Here is a 21,631-nt window from a genome sequence, read left to right on the forward strand (position 1 = left end):
GCATATGTGAATGAGGGAAATTGTCTCAGGACATGATGTCATGGCCCGGGGGGGGGGGGGGGGGGGAACTCTACCAAAAAATTGGTGGGTATGTGCCGCGGGGTACACAAAAAACGAGGGCTCTGGAGCGGGCTTATTGAAAAAAAGGAGGGTCCTCTGAGCGGGCTTCGGAACTACAAATGTTTGTGAAAACGGGGGTCCTTGGAACGGGTCACCTGCGTGTGAGTGCGTATGCATCCCTATGGAACGGGCATACATGGATGCAGCTAGTGGTGGCGCGGGGCGGGCTCGCGCAGAGCAAGAGGCGATGGTTGAACAGCGTTCTGCGGCCGCTTTTCACCAAAATTGCAGCTCATTTGTAGCGTATCAATATGGCCGGAACGACGTAACGAAAAATATGCGAAGCTTTGGAGCGGATTTCTTCTTTTTTCTCGATAAAAAGAAAATGCTATGCTTTGGAGCGGCTTTCTTTGTTCTTTTCTCAATAAGGTGAAAATGCTATGCCTGAGTGTAAAAATGGGGGTCCCTCCGCGGCACATACCCATGTCGCGTGATATACTGAGTGCCCCCCCCCCCCCCCCCCCCCCCCCGGTGTCATTGATGATGTCGTCATGTACCTGAAAATGATATGATCTATTGAGAAAAATTTTAAGAAAAGTTGTATTTCATGAATCTTAATCCAAGGTTGGAGGCTATACTGGTCAACCATAAAAATTACTCATTCTTGCAATAAATAAATGAAATTTGTATTATATCTTTGCATGTCGTAGTGACACTTTGATAAGTTAATTTGGGAACTGTGAAAATTTTAGAAGTTATCATTGTAATAAATTGTCATCCAATACTGCTGGAGACAGGAGATTTAGATTGAATGAAATTTTATTTTGTTCTCTTGTCAAACAAACCTATTTTCAGAATGGTTTTTAAAAACAGTTGACAAAGTCAACCAAATCAGGGAATTTGCATGTATCGATTTCTCAATAATGTAGCATTGTAGGATGTTTCCACCTCAGTTCAGTGTTCAAATGATTTTGATGTCTTTCACTTTTATAAATTGACCATTGTCTTTTTATATAGGTCCTATTCCCGAATAAATACAGTACCAAAACATGGTCACTAATATTCCATCTTTTCTATTGTGTATTCGTTTCTCAAATTTTCCATTAGAACTGTACCTTCCAGTTATGGGTTATTCGGTACTATTTTATGATAAAGACCATTCATAACTAACGTACATCTGATTATTCACTTTTATTGTACTCTTTATTATCAAAGCAAGTATTAAAGGGGAAACTCACCCTGAAGAAAATTTTGTTGTAAAAGTAGCACCAAAAAAAAGGTTTGAAGAAAACCCATTAAAGAATAAGAAACTTTTAGAATTTTAGGTGTTCGATATGTGATGTCATGAATGAGCAGCTGCCCTATACATTATGTAATATATACTGCATAAAATTCTAATTTTTTAAGGTTCAAGATGACTTTTTTGTTTTCTTTTTAGGAAAGGGTGTGAAATGATTTGTTTATTGATGTACTGATGGTACAGTAATAACCATTTTTCAATATTCTGAGAAAATGACATTTGATTTTTTTATGATACGATATGTGAGAAAGCTGCTCGCATGTGATGTCACAAATCAAATAATTGAAATTCTAATAAATCTTATTTGTTGATGGATTTTTCAAAACCTGTAATATTTTTCATTATTTTTACTATCAACTTTTTGTCAGAGTGAACTTCCCCTTTAAAGGGATGGTCCGGGCTGAAAATATTTATATCTAAATAAATAGAGTAAAATTCACAGAGCGAAATGCTGAAAAGTTCATCTTTATCAGATAACAAATAACTAATTTATTGAATTCTAAAGTTTATCAATATGCACATTGTCATGAATATTCATTAGGTGGGCTGATGATGTCACATCCACACTTTTTCTTATGTTATTACATGAAATAATAAATGTTTCATTTTTTCATACCTGTGTAAATGATGAGTCTCCAATATGATGAAATAAGTTGCAGCAATGAATATCTAATGCATTAAATCAGTTGTCAATCCATTTTTTTTCAGTTCTCGGTAAAAAAAAATTGATTAAACCTTATTTCATATAATAAAATACAAAAGAAAAAGTGGGGATATGACATCATTTTGCTCATTGAATAATAATAATGGTATTTTATTCAAAGACTGTTCGCAGCAAGAGCTGAATTGTACAGAACTTTTACATTAAAAAAACAACATAAAACATAACAGTATCAAAATAGAATTATAAAAATACACAAAGCATGAAAAAATGTACTTTGGGGGTTAATATGAATCAACAGAATATTTTCAAATATAAGTAATTGCAGAGGTTTCAAAATTTGCTTAAGATATAGTACATGTATACGAGAAAGTGGATTGGAAGGATTTATGATGTAAGTGAATTGGATTGGATAAATTTGACTTGAGAATATCGATATTTCGAATTAGTAACGTATTCAGAGTATAAGGAGAAATGGAAGTGGGTAACAATGGGTAAATAATTAGAATAAAGTTTTATATACAGAGAGTTTTGTATACTTATTTCGTTTTACTGAAACATTACAGGTAGTCGCTGATTATTCTAATTCAATAATAATAATAAGTCACATTGCATGGTGAGATAGAGAAAGAATTGGAGAGAATGATGGATGAAGGGAAAGAGAGCGAGAGAAAGAGAAAGAGATGGAGATGGAGGGTGAGAAAGATAAAGAAGAAAGAGAGAGAGAGAGAGGAGATATGAAAAAAAAAAGGATTTAGGAAGAGGTCATAATACAGATCACAACAAACTGATTGTCTTTTTTATCTAGGATTCATTCAATAAGCTAATTAGATATGGGATTGGACTAAGTTTGTACCTTTGTGTTCTGCATTTAATCTGATCGTAGGGAGCAATTCTTCGGAGTGATTTTGTGTTTAGTCTAGGATTAGGCAACCAGGATCTGAAGGTGGGTGAGTTTTGTAGGGACTTGGCAAATTTGATACACAAGTCCCGTCGTCTTAATTCGAGTGATTTCAGGTTTGTGATTTGTAGGGCATTCTCATAGGTGATGTACAGTGGGCCAAGAATAATTCGGAGAGATCGTTTCTGTATTCTTTCGATTTGTGCTCGCTGTTGGGTAGTCAGACCTGGGTGCCAAACTGGCACAGCATACTCCACCAAAGGCCTCACGTAACCAGTATAAATGGTCAGTAGATCACCCTGTTGGAGTTTAAAAGGTCTGAGCTGCCTCAACATGTAAATTCGCCTGTTAGCCTTAGCTATCATTGAACTAATGTGGTCATTCCATTTCAGGTCTGATTGGATAAGGATACCAAGTATTTTCATCACATATTCATGAAGACATGCCTACAAGTTTTTCACTGGAATAATGCTTATCTTTAAAATGCCATAACTTTGTTATCTGATTTTGATCAAATTTTCAGTATTTAGCTTTGTGAATTTTACTCTATTTATTGAGAAATAAATATCTCCACCCTGGATCATCCCTTTAAGTTGCATGAAATCCTCCGTTGGGTGGTTGTCACTATTTTAATTTATTAGTTATTAATCAATGAATAATGAATGTGCATGCACTGAAACAGTTAAGTGAGGGATGTGATAGACAAACATGTTTTATTGGATAAATTTTGTGATTTTACTTGAAAATTTAATTTAGTCAGGGGCCTCATCAAAATAAAAAAATTCACAAATTTTCTGATGAGCAGAAAGGGAGTTTAAATTTTAATACCATTTTCAGTTTTCACTCTAATAAGGGAGGCCTTGGCTCAAAAAGGCAAAGAAAAAAGAGGAGTTACCCTTCATAAATTTCAAATGTGGGCCCTAGTCTGCAGGCACAGACCCTGATTGAAACTTTGATCAACAAGTGTGTCTCCACGCAAAGACTAGCACATACAAAACTTGCTGTTTGGCCTTCAGTACACAACGCATAAGTAGGCTGCAATTCAGACCCTTTACTTAAGTGAAGGGTTTGCACAGCAGACTGTGGGCCCTATTTAAGAAGGTGGAAACAGTGTGAAAATGCCCTAATGTATGAATATCGAGCGCTGGATATTTGTGGTGTAATCAGGGATGTCATTTTCATTGAAAACAATTTTTTTCTAAATACTTGACTGTGGCAGATACAGGCTCCTACTGCACAGGGATTAATTATAATTAATAATTGCTATTACAGGTCGGATATGTATATGAAAAGAATCAAGCTGAAGCAAGACGAATGACATTATTTTCTGACGGCTGCAGCAGCATCATCAACATCAAATCTCAAAGGACAAGTCCACCCCAACAAAAAGTTGATTTGAATAAAAAGAGAAAAATCCTAGCAGTATGACACTGAGGCCCGAATTCACAAAGGTGGTTTTAAAAACCCACGGTTGAGTCCATGGTTTATGCAGATTTCCTGTATAAATTACGCTTAATTTAGCGCGTATCTGGCGCGTGTATATAAAATGTCCAATTCTGATGCGCGCTTTTGTCACAGTGCGCCAAATTGACGCCTGTTACTATGGTTAGATACGCCATTTTATTTATGAGTCCACTCTTCAAACAGTGGACTCATGAATAAAATAGCGTATCTAACCATGGTAACAGGCGTCAATTTGGCGCACTGACAAAAGCGCGCATCAGAATTGGACATTTTTTATACACGCGCCTGATACGCGCTAAATTAAGCGTAATTTATACAGGAAATCTGCATAAACCATGGACTCAACCGTGGGTTTTCAAAACCACCTTTGTGAATTCGGGCCTTTAAGTTTCATCAAAATTGGATGTTAACTAAGAAAATTATGACATTTTTAAGTTTAAATTAATTAAAAAAACAGTTATTTGCACATCCTTGTTGGTATGCAAATGAGGGAACTGACGACATCACTCACTCAATATTTCTTCTGTAATTTATTACATATGTATATGAAATATTCTAATTTTCTCCTCATTGTCCTGCATGTGAAACAAAGTTTTATTTCTCCCTGAACATGTGGAATTACCATTGTTTAACAATTTATGGTAAAGTCAAGTTGGTCCTTTTTGTGAAATCTGTAAAAAATTGAAATATTCTATTATTCAAACAATAAAAAACAAAAGAAATAGTGAGTGAGGGACATTATTGATTCCATCATTCGCATGTGACTCAATTGTGCATATAACTATTTTGTGAAAACTAAGCGAAATTTTAAAATGTCATAACTTTCTTATTTTACATCAGATTTGGATGAAATTTTCAGCGTAATGCTTGTTTGATTTTTCTCTATCGATTCAAATCAACAATTTTCTGGGGTGGACTTGACCTTTAACCAAGGATAAGTTTTTGAAATGTCATCAAACATGAACAAGATTTGATATTGGCAATGCTGAAGTCAGAAAAGCAGCGCAAATGTCTCATTTCTGCTATGCAGCAAAGACAAAAACTGATAAAAAGACTAGCTTTATTTCAATATTTCACAATTTATTAGAATGTGCCTCATGTGAACCACTCAAATATCAACCACACTGATTATTTAGAATGGATAATTATATCTTCCAAGATACTGTCCATTTTTTTCTTTCAGGTGCATATATAACAATATTACTTTATTTTTTGTTTAAAAAAATATATTGAATTTTTGAAGTGAATGTTGAAGATGAAGGGCTCTTTTGGAAAATTCAGTAGGTTTTCACTCCATTGATGAAAGTGAAATATCACATTTATTAAATGTGAAATACATGAAAAAATCTTTCAAGCCTGTACATGCAGATTTACAGCTACATTCTTATTTCATGCATATATTAGCATAATTAATTCATTTTAAAGTAGATTGAAGACTAGAAGCACAAGTATTCTTTTAAAAAATACCTGTACATTCAACGCAATTATTTAAACTCCATTCTGCAAGATATCTGATCCATTTCTCAGGATTATAAAGGCATTTTGTTTTTATACTTTGTAATTAATACCGTACATGTAGGACACATGAATATCCACCAGTGTCCAATGCTGTAATAATCATTTCAGTTTTCAAGCATAGAATGGGCTTTGCTGCTGCTACTCCAACTAGGTTAACAATCATATGCTTCTATCACTCCAGCGAAAAGAATCTGAGTAACACAGGTTCTTTTGTATGGGATGATTCATGATGTACATACAGTTATGTAATGAACATTGTTTTCTTTAAATAATAATTTACAGACATTTTGTTTCTGTAAATGAATGTTCTCATCAATATGAGGCCTAAAAAAAACTGTTATGTTGCCCTCATCCGACCGAATTAAAATGCGAAAAACAGATTTGGGCAAAGAATTTGCTCAAATTAGTTTTCAATTGCTAAAAAAAAAGCACTTTCATGTGTTTTTATATGCTTGACTGCATACATAAATCATCCCATGCATGATTATCTGTGTGCAGTACAGCAGCAAAGGTATTTAAAAAAAATAAATAAAAAAAAAACCGACCCAACTTTCCAATTTTGGGCTTATGAGGGCAACCTAACGATTTTTTAAGGTCTAATCAGGTGGTGGCAATCATGATGTGATCAAAGAAAAAATGTCATTCATAGTACATTTAAAATACGGTACATGGTGGAAATTTGGTATAGTAGATAGAAATGTCTATAAACAGTTAAAAAAAAATATTTGATTACATTTTGTGTCATAGAGATATTACAGATGGCATCAATACATTATTCCTTTTTCATTGCAAGATAAAGTGATTTGTCTCTTGAACTGTAGCTGTTGGGATTGAGCCAGCAATGAGAGACTGGGCAGTCTGCTGATGACCATGGTGATGACCATGATGATTACCATGATGATGATGGGTAGTCAGTTGCAAAGGAACACTCTGTGAATTGATCTGAGCTTGGATCTGAGCCTGGGCTTCCGCTTGGACCTGGGCCAAGGCTTGTGTGGTGTTGAGGGACAGTAACGCAGCAGGATTGGGGCTAGGATGCTGGATCATAGGATGAGATGGTAATACAGGTTGTAGCTGAGCCGGTTCCGACGGCGGCGAGGGCGAGTGTCTCGGTTGGTTCAAGGTACCCGTTGCTAAGTTCACCAGAGTGATATCGATGCCGTTTGAAGTAGCCACTCCTCCTCCGGCTAGCTCTTGTAGATTGGAAGGAGCAACCCTTATCTGGATGGGTGTTGCTGCTGTTGCCTGTTGTGTTGCATTGAATTGAATTGATTGTTGTTCACCTGTTGGTACCATGGGAGTGGTTGTTCTATTGGGTGGTGTCAGGAGGTGCATCAGTATACCATCCTGTGTCTCTTCCTTCTGTGGTTGTGGTGTCTTTACCCTGAAAAGAACATTTGGAAATTTATCCACATAAATCAGACACAAATCATTTATATTTCATACACATTTACATTGAACTGAATTTAAAAAAAATATATATATGCTTCGGGAAATCCACAGAAGATCTTTGTTGCAATTAAAATGAGGGGCTTTTTATGAGATATGATTACATTTAGGGGTCACAAAGTCAAAGGTTACAGAGTTAAATATTAAACAAATTTAGAACTAAAGTCTTTAATAATCTTGATCTTGCAATGGCAAAGGCATAGCTTTAGATTGTAAGCAGTTGAGAATCCATCTATTTAGGGAGGGGTAAATTTTTATACAAATGTGACTTATGTTTGTCCAAAAACAACTTCAGACAATGTAATGACTGCTAAAGGCCCACATGTACTTATGATAACTAATCATTTACACCTGAAAAATTGAATATGCCCATGACATGAGTTGTAAATCCTGCACATCCCAAGGAGATATACAAGCTTTGCTTGGACAAATTAAGGCCACCGCACACCTTACAACCCAACTGGTCTACGGCTGGCTTGCGAGTGAGTGAGTAGAGATGAATCGCAAGGTACCTTGCGATCCGACTCGACTACCATGTTGTCTGCGACTCACTCATGCGCTTTTTGCTTTTTCCCATAGCAACTGAGAAATGGCGCTTACTACTGCGTATGCGCGTTGTATACCATATACGCGTCGTGCAACTCTGCTGTCTGATTGGCTGGAAGTTGGATTCAGCTTGCGATCCAGTCATAAGGATTCGACATGTCAAATCCTTACGATTTTCCTTGCGACTTGTCTCTGACCGATCTGCGACTCTCAAGCTGACAAGAGCTGTGACGTCACATCTTCCCTCACTCAGTCGCAAGCCAATCGTAGACCAGTCGGGTCGTAAGGTGTGCGGTGGCCTTTAGGTATGGAAGAGAGCACATATTCATATAAATAAACTGGAATAGTCACCAATAGTTAGGAAGAGGGAGGGGGGGGGGGGGGGTACCAAAACGTAAAAGCATTCTACACTTACGGCCAATGACTCTTTTCATGAATCTTGAGGCTGCTGATGTGTCTGAAATTAGTGTTACAAACTTTGCAACTATATGCATATTCTCCTGTATGGATTCGCTGATGACTACGAAGATTCTCCTTACGATTGAACTGAGCCCCGCACTGATCACAGGCAAATGGTCTGCTTTTGGTATGGATCTTTGCATGCCTGTTGAGGTGACCACTTCGCTTGAAACTTGCTCCACATTGATTACATACATGTGGCTTCTGGTCATCATGAATAAGCATGTGAGCCTTGAGATCGTTGGTAGTCTTGAACTTGGTATGACAGATGCTACATCCATATGGTTTTTCAGAGTTGTGTACGCGTCTATGGCTTCGTAGGTCACTCTTGCGTTTAAACATGGCACCGCAGGCCTCACATTGGAATGGCCGATCCTTGCTATGGGTTATTTCATGGCTTTTCAGGTACACCAAAACCCTGAACTTCTTTCCACAGACACTACAAGCATAAGGCTCGCCATCTTTGTGATAAGACAGAATATGCCTTTTCAAATTGATGGACTGAATGAATCGGGCACCACAAATATCACATTTAAATGGTTTCTCCCCAGTGTGTGTGCGTATGTGAATTTTCAATGCCGAGTTCACATGGCAGTTCTTTCCACAGTAAGGACAAATGTAAGACTTCACTTTCCTGGCATTCAACTCACGCTGTCTGTGAACCTCTAGGTGTTCTTTGAGTTCTTCATCATTGTGGAACACCTTTTGACATTTTTTGCACTTTGCATGGACGTTCCGATAGTGACTCTTTAACTCACTATGTCTCTTACAGATTGTATCACAGAATTTGCAGGGATACTCCTTCTTCACTTTTGCAGTGGCAACAATAGGATTTTGCTTTGCTTTTAAAGCGCGTTGTTTGAGGACTCTTTGTGATGGAGCCCTTGGTTCTGGAGATTTCTTAGGTTTCCTAGGTCTGAGGTTAACTGCTTTCAAGGCAGCTTTAGTTTCCACCCTTCGAGGAGATGCTTTGTCTTTGCTGGCTAGTCTGGTTTGGGGTATCCTTGATGACTGCTCATTTTCCTCCTCATCATCAATATTTTCAATGTCCTCTGCTCCTCCATCATCATTGATATCATCTGTATCTGAACACATGTCAGCTTCATCTGAACGATTTCCTTCTGCACAGAAGAAACAAATTAAAACAAAAAATACTCCACATCACAATTGTACAGACTTTTCAATTGTTTAAAACGATAGCTAGTAATATCATTTAATCTATGTTCAAGCGATAATTGCTTTGCATGTTTATTAACTTTGTAGAGTGGGAAAACATTTCCCTTTTACCTTCTAAAAATTGCTAGAAATTGACTTAACACCAATTTTGATGCATTGAATGTTATCATTCTATAGCAAATTTTCATTGAAAAATATGGCAACATTGTAGCTGAATGTTTTGCAGTGCTTCTTTCATATCTTCAGAAGATAGCACACCAAAAGTGAGCATTCCAGGAGCTTTATTTACTGAATCAGAGCAAAAACAATCATGGGAGGACGCTGGTAAGATTACAAATTTCACACAGCTGCCTATGTTAAAGGGTCATCTCGTCCACCCCTCCTCCTAAATGAACCGAAAAACTCATCAAATGCTCTGGGGTGCGGTTTATGAATAAAAGTGGAAATGAACAATTTGTGTCAACTCTTCCAAAGGATTTATCACACCTATCATTAACTATGGCAATAAGCAAACATTCTTCAATGATTTGATATCATTTGAAAAATAGGAACCCTACCAGGTGGGTGTTTCATTAAGCTGTTAGTAAGTTACGAGTGACTTTACAAATGACTGGTTATCCTTTCTTGAGGTAAATCATGCACACCAAATTTTCATAATTGCAGAGTTACACTATAAGAAATGATCACCAGTCATGAAACACCCATCAGGTATGGTGCACAGGGACCTTAGACTTTAGTATAAATTTACTATAAGATACTTCACGAAATATATGGGGCAAATGTTGCAAGATAATGAATTAAAGCTGATTGCTGAGTGAATCATAAAAACAATTACCATGAAACGATTGAGAAAGTTGAATGAGGCGTTCACACATTGCCCGATTTGCATGGTGTTTGATCTCCGACAGATCATATTTCTCAGCAATACCGATGATGTCCATGCAGTTATCTGTGTTGGTCTGACTCTTCAAGAAGGTACAGGCTGCGTCTTTCACCATAGGTACCTTCAGTGTAAACCCTATCTCCAACCACATCTCGACTGTCTTTATGTTTAGATCAAGCTTTCCCGTGTACGCAAACTCGAGGAACATGTGGAAAGATGCGGGGGCCAGGTGAGATAGGCGGACACTCTTCCTTAGCAGTTCTGGATTGTGACCGCCTGAAGGCAATGCGTTGTATATATCGCTGAAGAAATTACTACATGCCATAAGGATGGCCCTATGGGCATTGAACTGCAGGTCTTGAACATTGATGATGGCATCACAGAGGCTCGGGTACTGGCGCCAGCATTGGGCAAGCATCTCCAAGGCTTTCCTGCAGTGGTTTGGAGCCTTGTATATGTGACTCCCATCGTCACCTTGTATTACCTGAAAAGACGTTGATGCCATAATGATCTTTCAGGTGTGGAGTAGTGCCAAACCTTTACGTTCTCTGTGAGATAAAACAACATAAATTTAGAAAACATGATTATGACTATGTCTTTGTACCAACAAGTGTTGTATACGTGTACCGTAACAAATACAACAAAAAGTAACCCCCACCCATTTAAAGGAGAATGAAACTCTTGGAGCAAGTTAGCTTTTGTGAAAGCAGAAAAATCAAAGAATAAGATCAACAAAAGTGTGAGTAAAATAGGACTAGCAATAGAAGAGTTATGAGCATTTGAATGTCGAGATCACTAATGTTATGGCGATCCTCCAATTGGCAATGCGACCAAGATCTATGGTGTCACAGATGAACAACTCTCCCCTTTTGGACACTGAAAATATACCCCAAAACATCTCTTTTTGCTCATTCTAATCATATGACAAACGATTCATCAATGATATAATGTTGTGAAACCTCTGTACTTGTCCTCTCATAAAGAGAACACCTCACCTTGTGATAGACTCTATAAAAGTGAGAATATAAGTGAAATAAGTACTAAAGTAATGAGGGAGTTGTACGTGTGTGACATCACAGATCTTGGTTGCATTGCCAATGTGAGGATCTACATGGCATTAGTGATCTCGACATTCAAATGCTCATAACTTTCTTATTATTCATTCAATCTTCCTCAAACTTTCAACAATAAGTTTCTTTGATTTTTCTCTTTGATATGGATTCAGCTGGTTTCAAGGGTTTCATTCTCCTTTAACAAAGAGTAATGCTAAGGCAAGCACATAATACGCCCGCCTGTAACGCGGAAAATGGAGTTATTGGTCAAGCAAGAAGAAAGAAAGGTGGCAACTTTACCTTCGACCCTCTGACCTCAAAATCAATAGGCTTCCTGGGATCCATGCTAGTATCATACACACCAAATTATATGAGCCTACATGTAGGTTAAGTTAAACTGAAGTTATCATGTTTACAAGGACTGCAGAAGGGTATTGATGAAAACATGTCAGTGTGACCTTGACCTTCGACCTTTTGACCTCAAAATCAATAGGCTCCCTGGGATCCATGCTAGTATCATACACACCAAATTATATGAGCATAGGTTAAGTCAAACTGAAGTTATCACATTTACAAGGAAAAGTTAAGGGACAGACACCAAGCGTGATACGTACCGTCTAGGACGGTCATATAAAAACAGATTCTAAGATTTAGAATGATATAAATTTTGCAAAAATTGATAAACAATAACCAACACAAGTATTTAATAAAAGGAGAAAACAAGGTTTGAAGTTTGGGGTTCACTCAAAAATATGAGATGTGCACAGTGTACATTATCGGTGAAACTTTCAAGCAGTTTAATATTTAAAATTGGTGTCAGAGAAAATCTTGTATAGATTCGAGGGCGGTGATCCGAGGGGGAGGCACTTTTTTTTTTGAAGCACTGAAAAATGCCCCTTTTTTATGCAAGAAAAATGCCCCCTCACGAACATGTTCTGTGCCCCTTTCACCTGAGGACCCGTTTTAGGTGTTACCAAGTGCCCTTTCTCGTATAAGTGCCAAATTTTTTAAAAGCAAAAATGACCCCCCCCCCCCCGAACTTGTTCTGTGCCATTTTCACTTGAGAAGGGGCCAATTTATGTGTTAGAAAGTACCATTTCTCAAATCTTCGCCAATTTTTACCGAAAAATGCCCCCTCACGAACGTGTACTGTGCCCCTTTCACCTGAGGACCCGTTTTAGGTGTTATCAAGTGCCCTTTCTCGTAGCCTATTTTTTTAAAAGCAAAAATGCCCCCCTCGAAAGTGTTATGTGCCTGTTTCACCTGTGAAAGACCCGCTTTGTGCGAGAGCAAGTGCCCCCTTGCCTTCTTGTAAGTGCCCTATCTCGTATCAGTTCCCCCCCCCCCCCCCCGGCCACCCTTTCTACCCAAGAAAAGTGCCCCACATGACCGTGTTCTGTGCCCCTTTCACCTGAGAAGGACCCCCTTTGAAACAAGAAAACAATATTCTCATGTTTATGTTACTACAAAACTCTTAAGGATAATCATACGTGCATTAAGCTTCACAAGTCATGTGACTGGGGTAGATAAGCAGAGGCGTACAGATAGGGGGCTTGATCTAATTCCCCCCTTCCAAGACTTTTCACGACCAAAAAAAAAAGAGAAAAGGAAAAAGAGAAGGGTGAAATATATTATTTTCTGAATATTAGTTGTCAAAATCTATCACAAAATTGGATTTTTGTTATAAAGATGTCAAAATTTTTGCTCGCTCTCTTCACTCGCTCACAGCTTATGAATTTATGTGATACAAAATATCTAGCCCCCTCAAAACTTTTGCCCAATTACGCCACTGTTGATAAGTCATTTTTTAAGAAAGTGCCCTTTTCAAAAGAAAAGCTAGGTGCCCTTTTTTCCGTCCCCCCACTTTCAATTTTGCTCCGCCGCCCCTGTATAGATTCTTGTCTTTTATTCAACTTTACAACTTCAACAAAACAACCTACACTTTCAGATTTATAGATCAATTTTCATATTTTTTTTGCTTTTGGAAAGCTATATTATAGGCCTAATAATAACATTGAGGCCTACAACAAAGAACCTTATTTGGGTGGCTGGACTTTTCAATGAAGCAACTTAACAAATCCAACTAAAGATTCTACTTTTTCCCAAGCCAAGGTGGTGATTTTTCAACTATGTCCAAATGAGCTGATAGTGCCAAGGAGGGGGCGGGGGAGCACTCTCTCTCTCTCTTATCCTTCCTCCCTTAAAGGGATGGTCCGGGCTGAAAGTATTTATAGGAATTATAGCTTAATAAATAGAGTAGAATTCACTGAGCAAAATGTTGAAAATTTCATCAAAATCGGATAACATAGTTATTGAATTTTAAAGTTTAGCAATATTTTGTGAAAACAGTCATTATGAATATTCATTAGGTGGGCTGATGATGTCACATCCCCACTTGTTCTTTTGTATTTTATTATATGAAATTAGGTTTATTCAATTTTTTTCCTCCAAGAACTAGAAAAATTGGATTAATTGACAACTGATTTAGTGCATTAGATATTTATTGCTGCAACTTATTTCATTATAAGGGAGACATATTCACACAAGTATGAAATAATGAAAAAATTATGATTTTATATGTAATACATGTAACATAAGAAAATGGAAAGTGGGGATGTGACATCATCAAAAAATTAAACTTCAATAACTTTATTATTTGTTATCCAATTTTTATGAAATTTTCAGCATTTTGCTCAGTGAATTCTACTATTAAGATAAAAATATTTTCAGCCCGGACCATCCCTTCAAGGTCGGAGATCACTGGTCAAATTCATTTTCTGAGAGACTGAGGAGTGATTGATTAGGTGGGCCCCGTTTCCCCCCCACCCCAAACCCATGAAATGGAGGTCTGAAGTTATACATTATTTTACATACTCTCTAAATAATGGCGCGGTCACATTTCCTCTACGACTACAGTGGCAATACGGAGTGTTGAAAACAGCCGTTTATTTTTTTGAATCGCGAAGAGGGCCGATCAGGCTAAAATCGCGAGATTGAGCAAACTCGGGCTGGTGCAGCACCGCCTATTACTTTAGAACTGCCTTGACCAAAAATAAATACACTTTCTAGTTTCTACTGCACTGCACTGACTGACTGACTAACACTAACACTACAGTCAATGCCCATATCATGTCGTTGCATGACTGTCAGTCACACACTCAGCCACAGTCAATCTGCACCACTGCACGCACTCAGGCGACACAACACAAAGGGACACTCTCCAACCACCGGAATAACACAACGATTCCCGTAAAGTTTGACATTATCTATCTCATGAACGAAAATAAAATTTAACACATCCTCCAGCCAAAATACACATTACTATATGAATTGAATAATTACACGTAATCACAACCATTAAACCATAAATAGAAATGAGAAAAGGCAATGTTTACACTCAATGCAAGTTGTGGACGATGTTCATTCCGAAGAAATCCCTGTTACTAACTTTTCGCTGAGCTGATCTAGCTTAGTTATGTGAGCGCTGCTGCCTAGCGTAGCTACATCTGTCTTTGGGACGAGGGAGTAGCGGGCTTGCAAGTGCCTCGATGCATCGGATCGCGGGAACAGTTGTATGAGCTAGCAGATAGTGGAGCAGCGAAATCGTGCAGTACGAAATACACGGCGCTAAACTCGAAATTAAAATGTCTCAGCATTTTGTCGTCAACCATTTATCTCAACTAACCAAACCAATATGGCTCTTTATCAACGAAGGATAAAGGAGATACCCTGCTATGCTCATTTGAAATAATCCAGAATAACATTTCAAGCTTCTAAAATGTCGTCGGTACCCGCTGTGAGGAGTGTACGGAGCTTCGTTTTCATTCTCTGCGGAACAACCGGGGTAGCAATTGCTGGATTTTCGCTAGTGAAATATCTCCGGAACTGGTTGCGTCATGTTGTCAGTAAAAATCTGGAGCAGAAGATCGAGGATGGTAAGATTGCGATTCATGTATCCAGGCATGCCAGGCCCAGGGGACATCAACGTTCTTACCTTTTGGAACTTAGCTGACATAAAATATTAAAAAACAAGCGCTTGCTGATAGTGATACCACAAAGACAAAGTGACGAGTACCAACGTTAACTTAACTTCTTTAGAGTAAGACTTAAACTAAGTCAGACAAAGTGTATCGTATGGGGGGGGGGGGGGGGGGTTGTGTGTCCGGACACGTAACAAAAATGAAGCCTTCTTTTTTGTCTTTGGATTAAACAAAAACTGTGCATTGATTAGTGCTAATCATCATCAATATTTATTCTCTATAATATTGTCTAACATTTTGTGCTAAAACATTTAAGAGATTTGAATTGTGAACTTTTTCAATTGGCTGTTTAAAATCGACTGTCTGGATACAAAACCTGTCCGGACACCCAACAACTGGGTATACTGTTACGTTCTGTACCGTACCAAGTCCTAGCTAGACGTATCTTTTTTTTTTTTTTAACAAAAGTTTTCAAAAATCAGTGTGAACTGAAAAGTGTTCCTTACTGATGTCCAGACAACTAACAGCAGATAAACTGTTCATAAAGACATAGGCTAAAGTGTAAACACTTGTTTTACTCTGGATTTTTTAATCAAAATTTTTGCTTCATTAAATAGCAAAAATATTTGTGAATAGTTGTGCTTTGTAGACCATATTGTAAATAATACTGGTAAATAAAAGTAGTAACCATATGCAAAATAATGCAATGATCGCAGAGTTCTTGCCGGCCTGACAGAAAGAGAAATGGATTCTAAACGGTGAGCTGTGATTGGTTGTCAAGGTATCTTCTTCTGTCTTGTGGAGTGTTGGCAACTGGCCAGTCAAAAAAATTTTGACTATTTTTGCCACTGCTTTAATTTGGAGCCTTTCTTGAGAGGATGAAAAGCTTCTTTCCCTTCATCCTTTTTTTTTCTATTTCACTTTCTTTTTTTCCTTTTCATTTTTTTCATTTTTTTCTCCTTTTTTTTCTTTTCTGTTAATCTTTCTTTTTTCTTTGTCTTTTTTTTTCTTTTCGTTTTCTTCTTTTTTACTATTTTTTTTCTACCTCTTCTTTTTTTTCCTTTTCTTTTTTCTGTTTTCTTTTATTTTCTTTTGCTTTTTCTTTCTTTTTTCTTTTCTTTTCTTGTTCTTTTCTCTTCTTTTTTTTTCTTCTCTCTCTTCTTTGTTTCTTTTCTGTATCTTTTATTTCTTTTATTCCTTTTTTCTTCTTTTTCTTTTTTTTTCTTTTATTTTTTATTTGTCCACTTTTTTTCCTTTTTGTCTCTTTGTTTCCTTAAATTTGCTTTTGTGCTGATTTCAATTAAGAATTTCTTTTTGTACCTTTCTTCTGTTGTGTAGTGCTACAGCATGGAGAGAAAGCAAAAATAAACTGGATTTGGGGCCTGTGTGAACTGGTGAAAGGGAGTGAAAAGTGCAAGAAGGAAAGACTCAGAAAAACAAATTAATTATGAAAATGATAATGATTATTATAGTTTTATACAAAAGATGGGTTTTGATTGCAATTAAGAATTCCTTTTAGTAGCTTTCTTCTGTTATGTTGTGCTACAACATGGAGAGAAAGCAAAAATAAACTGGATTTGGGGCCTGTGTGAAAGGGAGTGAAAAGTGCAAGAAGGAAAGACTCAGAAAAACAAATCAATTATGAAAATGATAATGATTATTATAGTTTTATACAAAAGATGGTAAGTGAATGAACAAATAAATTAATAATAGTAATAATAAATTATGAATTTCTAGTATATGTATGCAATTAGTAAGTTCATAAGGGTGTACATAATTATGTACACGCACACATGCCCGCACAAAAAGCATATAAGTAAACAATTTAGGCATTAGGCTTAGTACCAGCCGTAAATTGAAGTGAAGCAAAGTTTGCTGGTCAATGTTTTGCCAATTACTTCACAAATGCAGATTTTTTGACACGGCAAAGTTTCCCCAATGCTATTCTTTTACAATGAAATGACATTGATTATTGATAGAGTTTGTTGTCTACATGTAGCTCTTTGTATTCAAGGTACAGGTTGATTTCTTTTTTGTTTTGTTCTTTATTGTTGCTGACCACAATCACCACACCCAATGCCTTATTGTGCATATTTTACTGTTGAAACATTTCTTGGGGAAATTAATAATGTAATCCGTAATTCACTGCTATGTACAATGTAATGTTCACTTGTTTTTATTGCAGCAATTTCCAATGAAGCTCTTTCAGAATTGGCTAAATCTGCCAATGTTGGACTAAGGCAGAGTGCTGAACAATTGCTACTTGATAGAATTACAAAGAGTAAGTATGAAAGTTGCAGTAAAACAAAGAAAAGTACACCAAATTATTGATATTTCTTTATCAGTAAAGTGCTTCATATGACATTAAGTTGACATGAACAAATAGACATACAAAATGGTTAATATCTCAATTTTGCAATATTGAATAGTTTTAGATAGATGTATGTTCGCCTGAGCCGCATATACTATGTCGGCATGTAATGCAAATGAGGGGGGTAATCATACCATGCCTGATATTGACCACACATCGGATGCAAACATACAAATAATGATAATAATTGGCTTTTTAATTGCGCGATACCAATGAATGACTGTTCAAAGCACTTCACACTTATTGACATTATTAAAAACAACATACTCCATTGGAAAGTTATGAAGAAAAAATACATCACTTCAAGTCTCATGTATTTTCTCTGCATCCAAACACAGAGTATTCTTTAGGAAAACTCAAACTCAAATTTGTGAATCTTGAAATGGGCTTCATTGCATTTCTCAATGTCCTGTTGAGTGGATTGAGATTACATTTGTTTGCAATTTGATATTTTTTTTATTTCGCTAGTAATCGCTACATTGGATATTCAAACAATTGAATTGTTATTTATGTGAATTCAGTAAAAGGTGTACACAAAAAAATATCATAGAATAATGTTCCTTAAATGTATCCATACCCCATCTTCTCTTCATTCACGTAGGAGAAGCCTTTGTATATGTCTTGAAAGCTTGCAGGAGCAAAGATGAACAGAAGGCTCTTCAGGCTTGTACAGCCTTATGTGTTATCCTGAAAAGTGGTAAATATACTTGTCTATCACAACTTCACAATCTCGGACTCATAATGCCTGAATTCCCAAAGGTGGCTTTGAAAACCTTTGTTGAATGCAATTTTATGCAGATTTCATAATAATTAATGCCCAACTTAGAGTGTATATTAAAGAATGTCTAAGCATCAATTCACAAAAGGGCACATCAGCATTGGACATTTTTTTAATATACATGCACTGTAAATTAAGCGTGATTTATACAGGAAATCTGCATAAATTGTTGGTTCGACAGATGGTTTTTCAAAACCTTTGTGAATTCGGGCCATAATGCCCCACCCAGGGAGTGACAAGACTAAAAATACCCTGGGACTATTAGGGTGAAAGGCAAGTCACTTTTTTATGTTCACCTGAAGAATCTTTTTTTAAACCATTATGAGTGAATTTAGCATTTCATACTGTGTGTACAGTACATTCAACCATGATATTATCATTTGGGTTATTGGCACAAAAACAATTGACAACACATTTTGGTCATTCAATTCAATTTTTTATTTTTCTCAGTTTAAAAACAATATAGATAGTGCAAACATGATATAAATGAAACCGAGACATAAATAAAGTACTATACTGAAAGGGTAGCAGCCAATTAGTTTGAATTGATGAATTTAGCAATTTGAAATTTGAGAGTGATTTTTCCTAGAATCGTATTGCTTGATACAAGTACATGCAAAACACAGAAGGCTTGGTGCGACTGGGTCAAAGAGATTACTTTCCATGTATATACATTGGTATGCCCAGGTTGGGTATGCCGATATTTCCCAGAAAAATCAATTGAAATGTTTCCATCTGTAAAATGTCTGCAGCTTTTCCATGGATAACTGACATGAATAGTATGGTAATACACCCAGGAGGAGAGTAGAAGAAGGTAGTAATTTTATATTATTTGTTTTTATCAGTTGATCAAAGGGTATTCCAGGTTGATCTGTTTATCCTGCAAACTCTATTGACATCACTCTGCTGCTCTATGGATAGATGGAATAACTATCACACCCACATACCTGATGTAGATTTCCCTGATAGAATGCAACGCATGATGTTAGCAACCATCTATGATCTCTCCACAGACCCAGGTAATGTATTTAGTGTTCAGGGTCCAGTTGCAGAAAGAGTTGCAATCAATCGCAACTTGATTTTCAACCAATGAACAGTGCGCATTTGGGACTTGCGATTGATTTTTTGGCTTGCGTTTAAACGCATCTCTTTCTGCAACAGGCCCCTGGTATAGATGTCTATTGTCGATAGGAAATTATAAGAATTGTTTGTACGGCAATACGCCAGAATGCTTATTTAGAACAACAAATTTTAATTAAAGTAGTTCAGGCTTGCTTGAAAACATGATTTTCCTTCTTTGTTCCACATGAAACAACGTATCTCACTACTCTATACACGAACCGGCATTTTAAAAACTATTTCTGAACTTCATTTGCTCATTACTCTGTAAAATTTTATACATTTTCTTGAAAAATTGTTGGGGGATCCATATCATTTACATGTATAAATATTTTTTTAATAAATCTGAACATTTAATTTTCTGTTTTTACCAGTAGTATAGTTTATCTTTCAATGACACTGTCAAGCTTTTAATACTAAAAACTAAAAGGTGAGTAGAATATCGGTGAAGGTGTGAAAAGGTCAAATGTCTTTGAGGTCATTATATACCCCAAAATATCTTGTTCTCGTGATAACCAAGGAACCATTTGAACGTTTATCCCCAATCATACAAAGCCAAGCGTACATATTGATTATTCCACTTCTTCTTTTTGTCTTTATAATTCTTCAATCAGCATTCCTGTCCAAGTTGGAACAGATGAAGTGCAGAGATCTTGTTAGCGTCATCTTAGAACTTTTAGATCAATCTAAGAACAAAGAAGTCCAGAGATACTCTCTGCTCTTGCTTCTACAGATGACAATGCAAGGTGTGTATAATGATAACAATTATTTTAGATTAACATTTTTTTTATTTGTGTTTGATGATATTTGTATCATAACACCCATGTATCAATATTATATTGTGAAAACATCTGGGATCTACCCATCATAGGTGGCTATGGGAGGGGTTATTTATTATCTTGGGTTGTCCATCTGTATGTTTGTCCATCCCGTTTTTATTATTAAACAAGCTTTTGGCAGATGAACTGCTTGCCGTCTCTCTGTCGTATATTGCCTATTAAATTTCTTATCATCTTTTAGCCTCAATCTTTCTCTATTTCTATTTTCTTTCTTTAAAGGGCAATTGAATTGCTGATTCATTTTTTATATTGTTTTGTACTACATGTTTATTTATATTTCCTTTCAATGTTTAATATGTGCCAATTTAAATTTTAGAGTATGAAGTTTTGTTTATTTATTTATTTCATATTATTGTGTATGAACTACCACTGGAAGGAAAAAACAAATGTTTTTAGCATGATGAAAAGAAATAAATCTGAATCTAATCTGATGAAATTCATAGCATGACCCTTTTTTATAATGTTCATACAATGTTAAGTAGATTATTTTTCTGTCTTTTTGTTTACAAACAGGGAAGAATTGTGCTAGTTTAGATGCATTCAGGATTATTGGTGAGAAGAGTGTATTACATCATGGTGATCTTATGCTCCAGAAGATTTGCTACCAGCTCTTAGTGACTTTGATTAATGCACAAAGTACTGGTAAGCTCTTAATTAAAAAAAAACACTTTAAACACACTAAAATGTTTATCATTTCATGTCCTTTTGAAGTGCATATTCAGTGATGTAGTTAGGTATTATGAGTCTTTAAAACAGTTACCAGTGTTTGCTATGTCAGTGGTGAGACCCGGGGAGGGCTTCATGATAGGACTGACATTTTATCCGACTGTTGCCCTAGTAACACTGCTTCTCAGCCAATCAAAATCAAGGAAAGTTGTCAGATCAGGAGGCTGTTTCATAAAGCTGTTCGTAAAGTTACGATCGACTTTACGCACAACTGGAACATGTTCTTAGGTCATAAGTCAATAACATACGGATATCACCTAGCACAAGAAGGATCACCAGTCGTGCGTAAAGTCATTCGTATCTTACGACCAGCTTTATGAAACACCCACCAGGGCCCTGTCTTACAAAG

The 21,631-nt window shown here is 36.5% G+C and overlaps 2 protein-coding genes across 3 annotated transcripts in view; one reads left to right on the top strand and one right to left on the bottom strand.

The window, feature by feature from the left end:
• Positions 1 to 5,445: 5,445 nt before the first annotated feature.
• Positions 5,446 to 15,570, bottom strand: LOC129273670 (zinc finger protein 813-like). Of its 2 annotated transcripts, none has more exons than XM_064107452.1 (4): positions 14,865 to 15,570; positions 10,370 to 10,965; positions 8,315 to 9,479; positions 5,446 to 7,288 (listed from the first exon to the last, which is right to left on the bottom strand). In XM_064107452.1, the coding sequence occupies exons 2-4, from the start codon at positions 10,920 to 10,922 to the stop codon at positions 6,688 to 6,690; spliced, it is 2,319 nt and encodes a 772-aa protein (XP_063963522.1). In that variant the 5' UTR covers positions 10,923 to 10,965; positions 14,865 to 15,570; the 3' UTR covers positions 5,446 to 6,687. The 2 variants fall into 2 exon arrangements, with proteins under 2 accessions (XP_063963522.1, XP_063963523.1); XM_064107453.1 differs by lacking the exon at positions 14,865 to 15,570 and adding an exon at positions 14,344 to 14,648.
• LOC129272528 (uncharacterized) overlaps positions 15,052 to 21,631 on the top strand; it is a 50,407-nt gene continuing 43,827 nt past the window's right edge. The window contains exons 1-6 of the mRNA XM_064107896.1: positions 15,052 to 15,404; positions 17,635 to 17,730; positions 18,422 to 18,517; positions 19,444 to 19,617; positions 20,332 to 20,463; positions 21,070 to 21,198. Coding sequence (XP_063963966.1) covers positions 15,248 to 15,404; positions 17,635 to 17,730; positions 18,422 to 18,517; positions 19,444 to 19,617; positions 20,332 to 20,463; positions 21,070 to 21,198 — 784 coding nt within the window. The 5' untranslated portion in view covers positions 15,052 to 15,247. The remainder of the gene's footprint in view (positions 15,405 to 17,634; positions 17,731 to 18,421; positions 18,518 to 19,443; positions 19,618 to 20,331; positions 20,464 to 21,069; positions 21,199 to 21,631) is intronic.

This window comes from Lytechinus pictus, chromosome 12 (genome assembly GCF_037042905.1).
Source record: "Lytechinus pictus isolate F3 Inbred chromosome 12, Lp3.0, whole genome shotgun sequence".
Classification (NCBI taxonomy): Eukaryota; Metazoa; Echinodermata; class Echinoidea; order Temnopleuroida; family Toxopneustidae; genus Lytechinus; species Lytechinus pictus.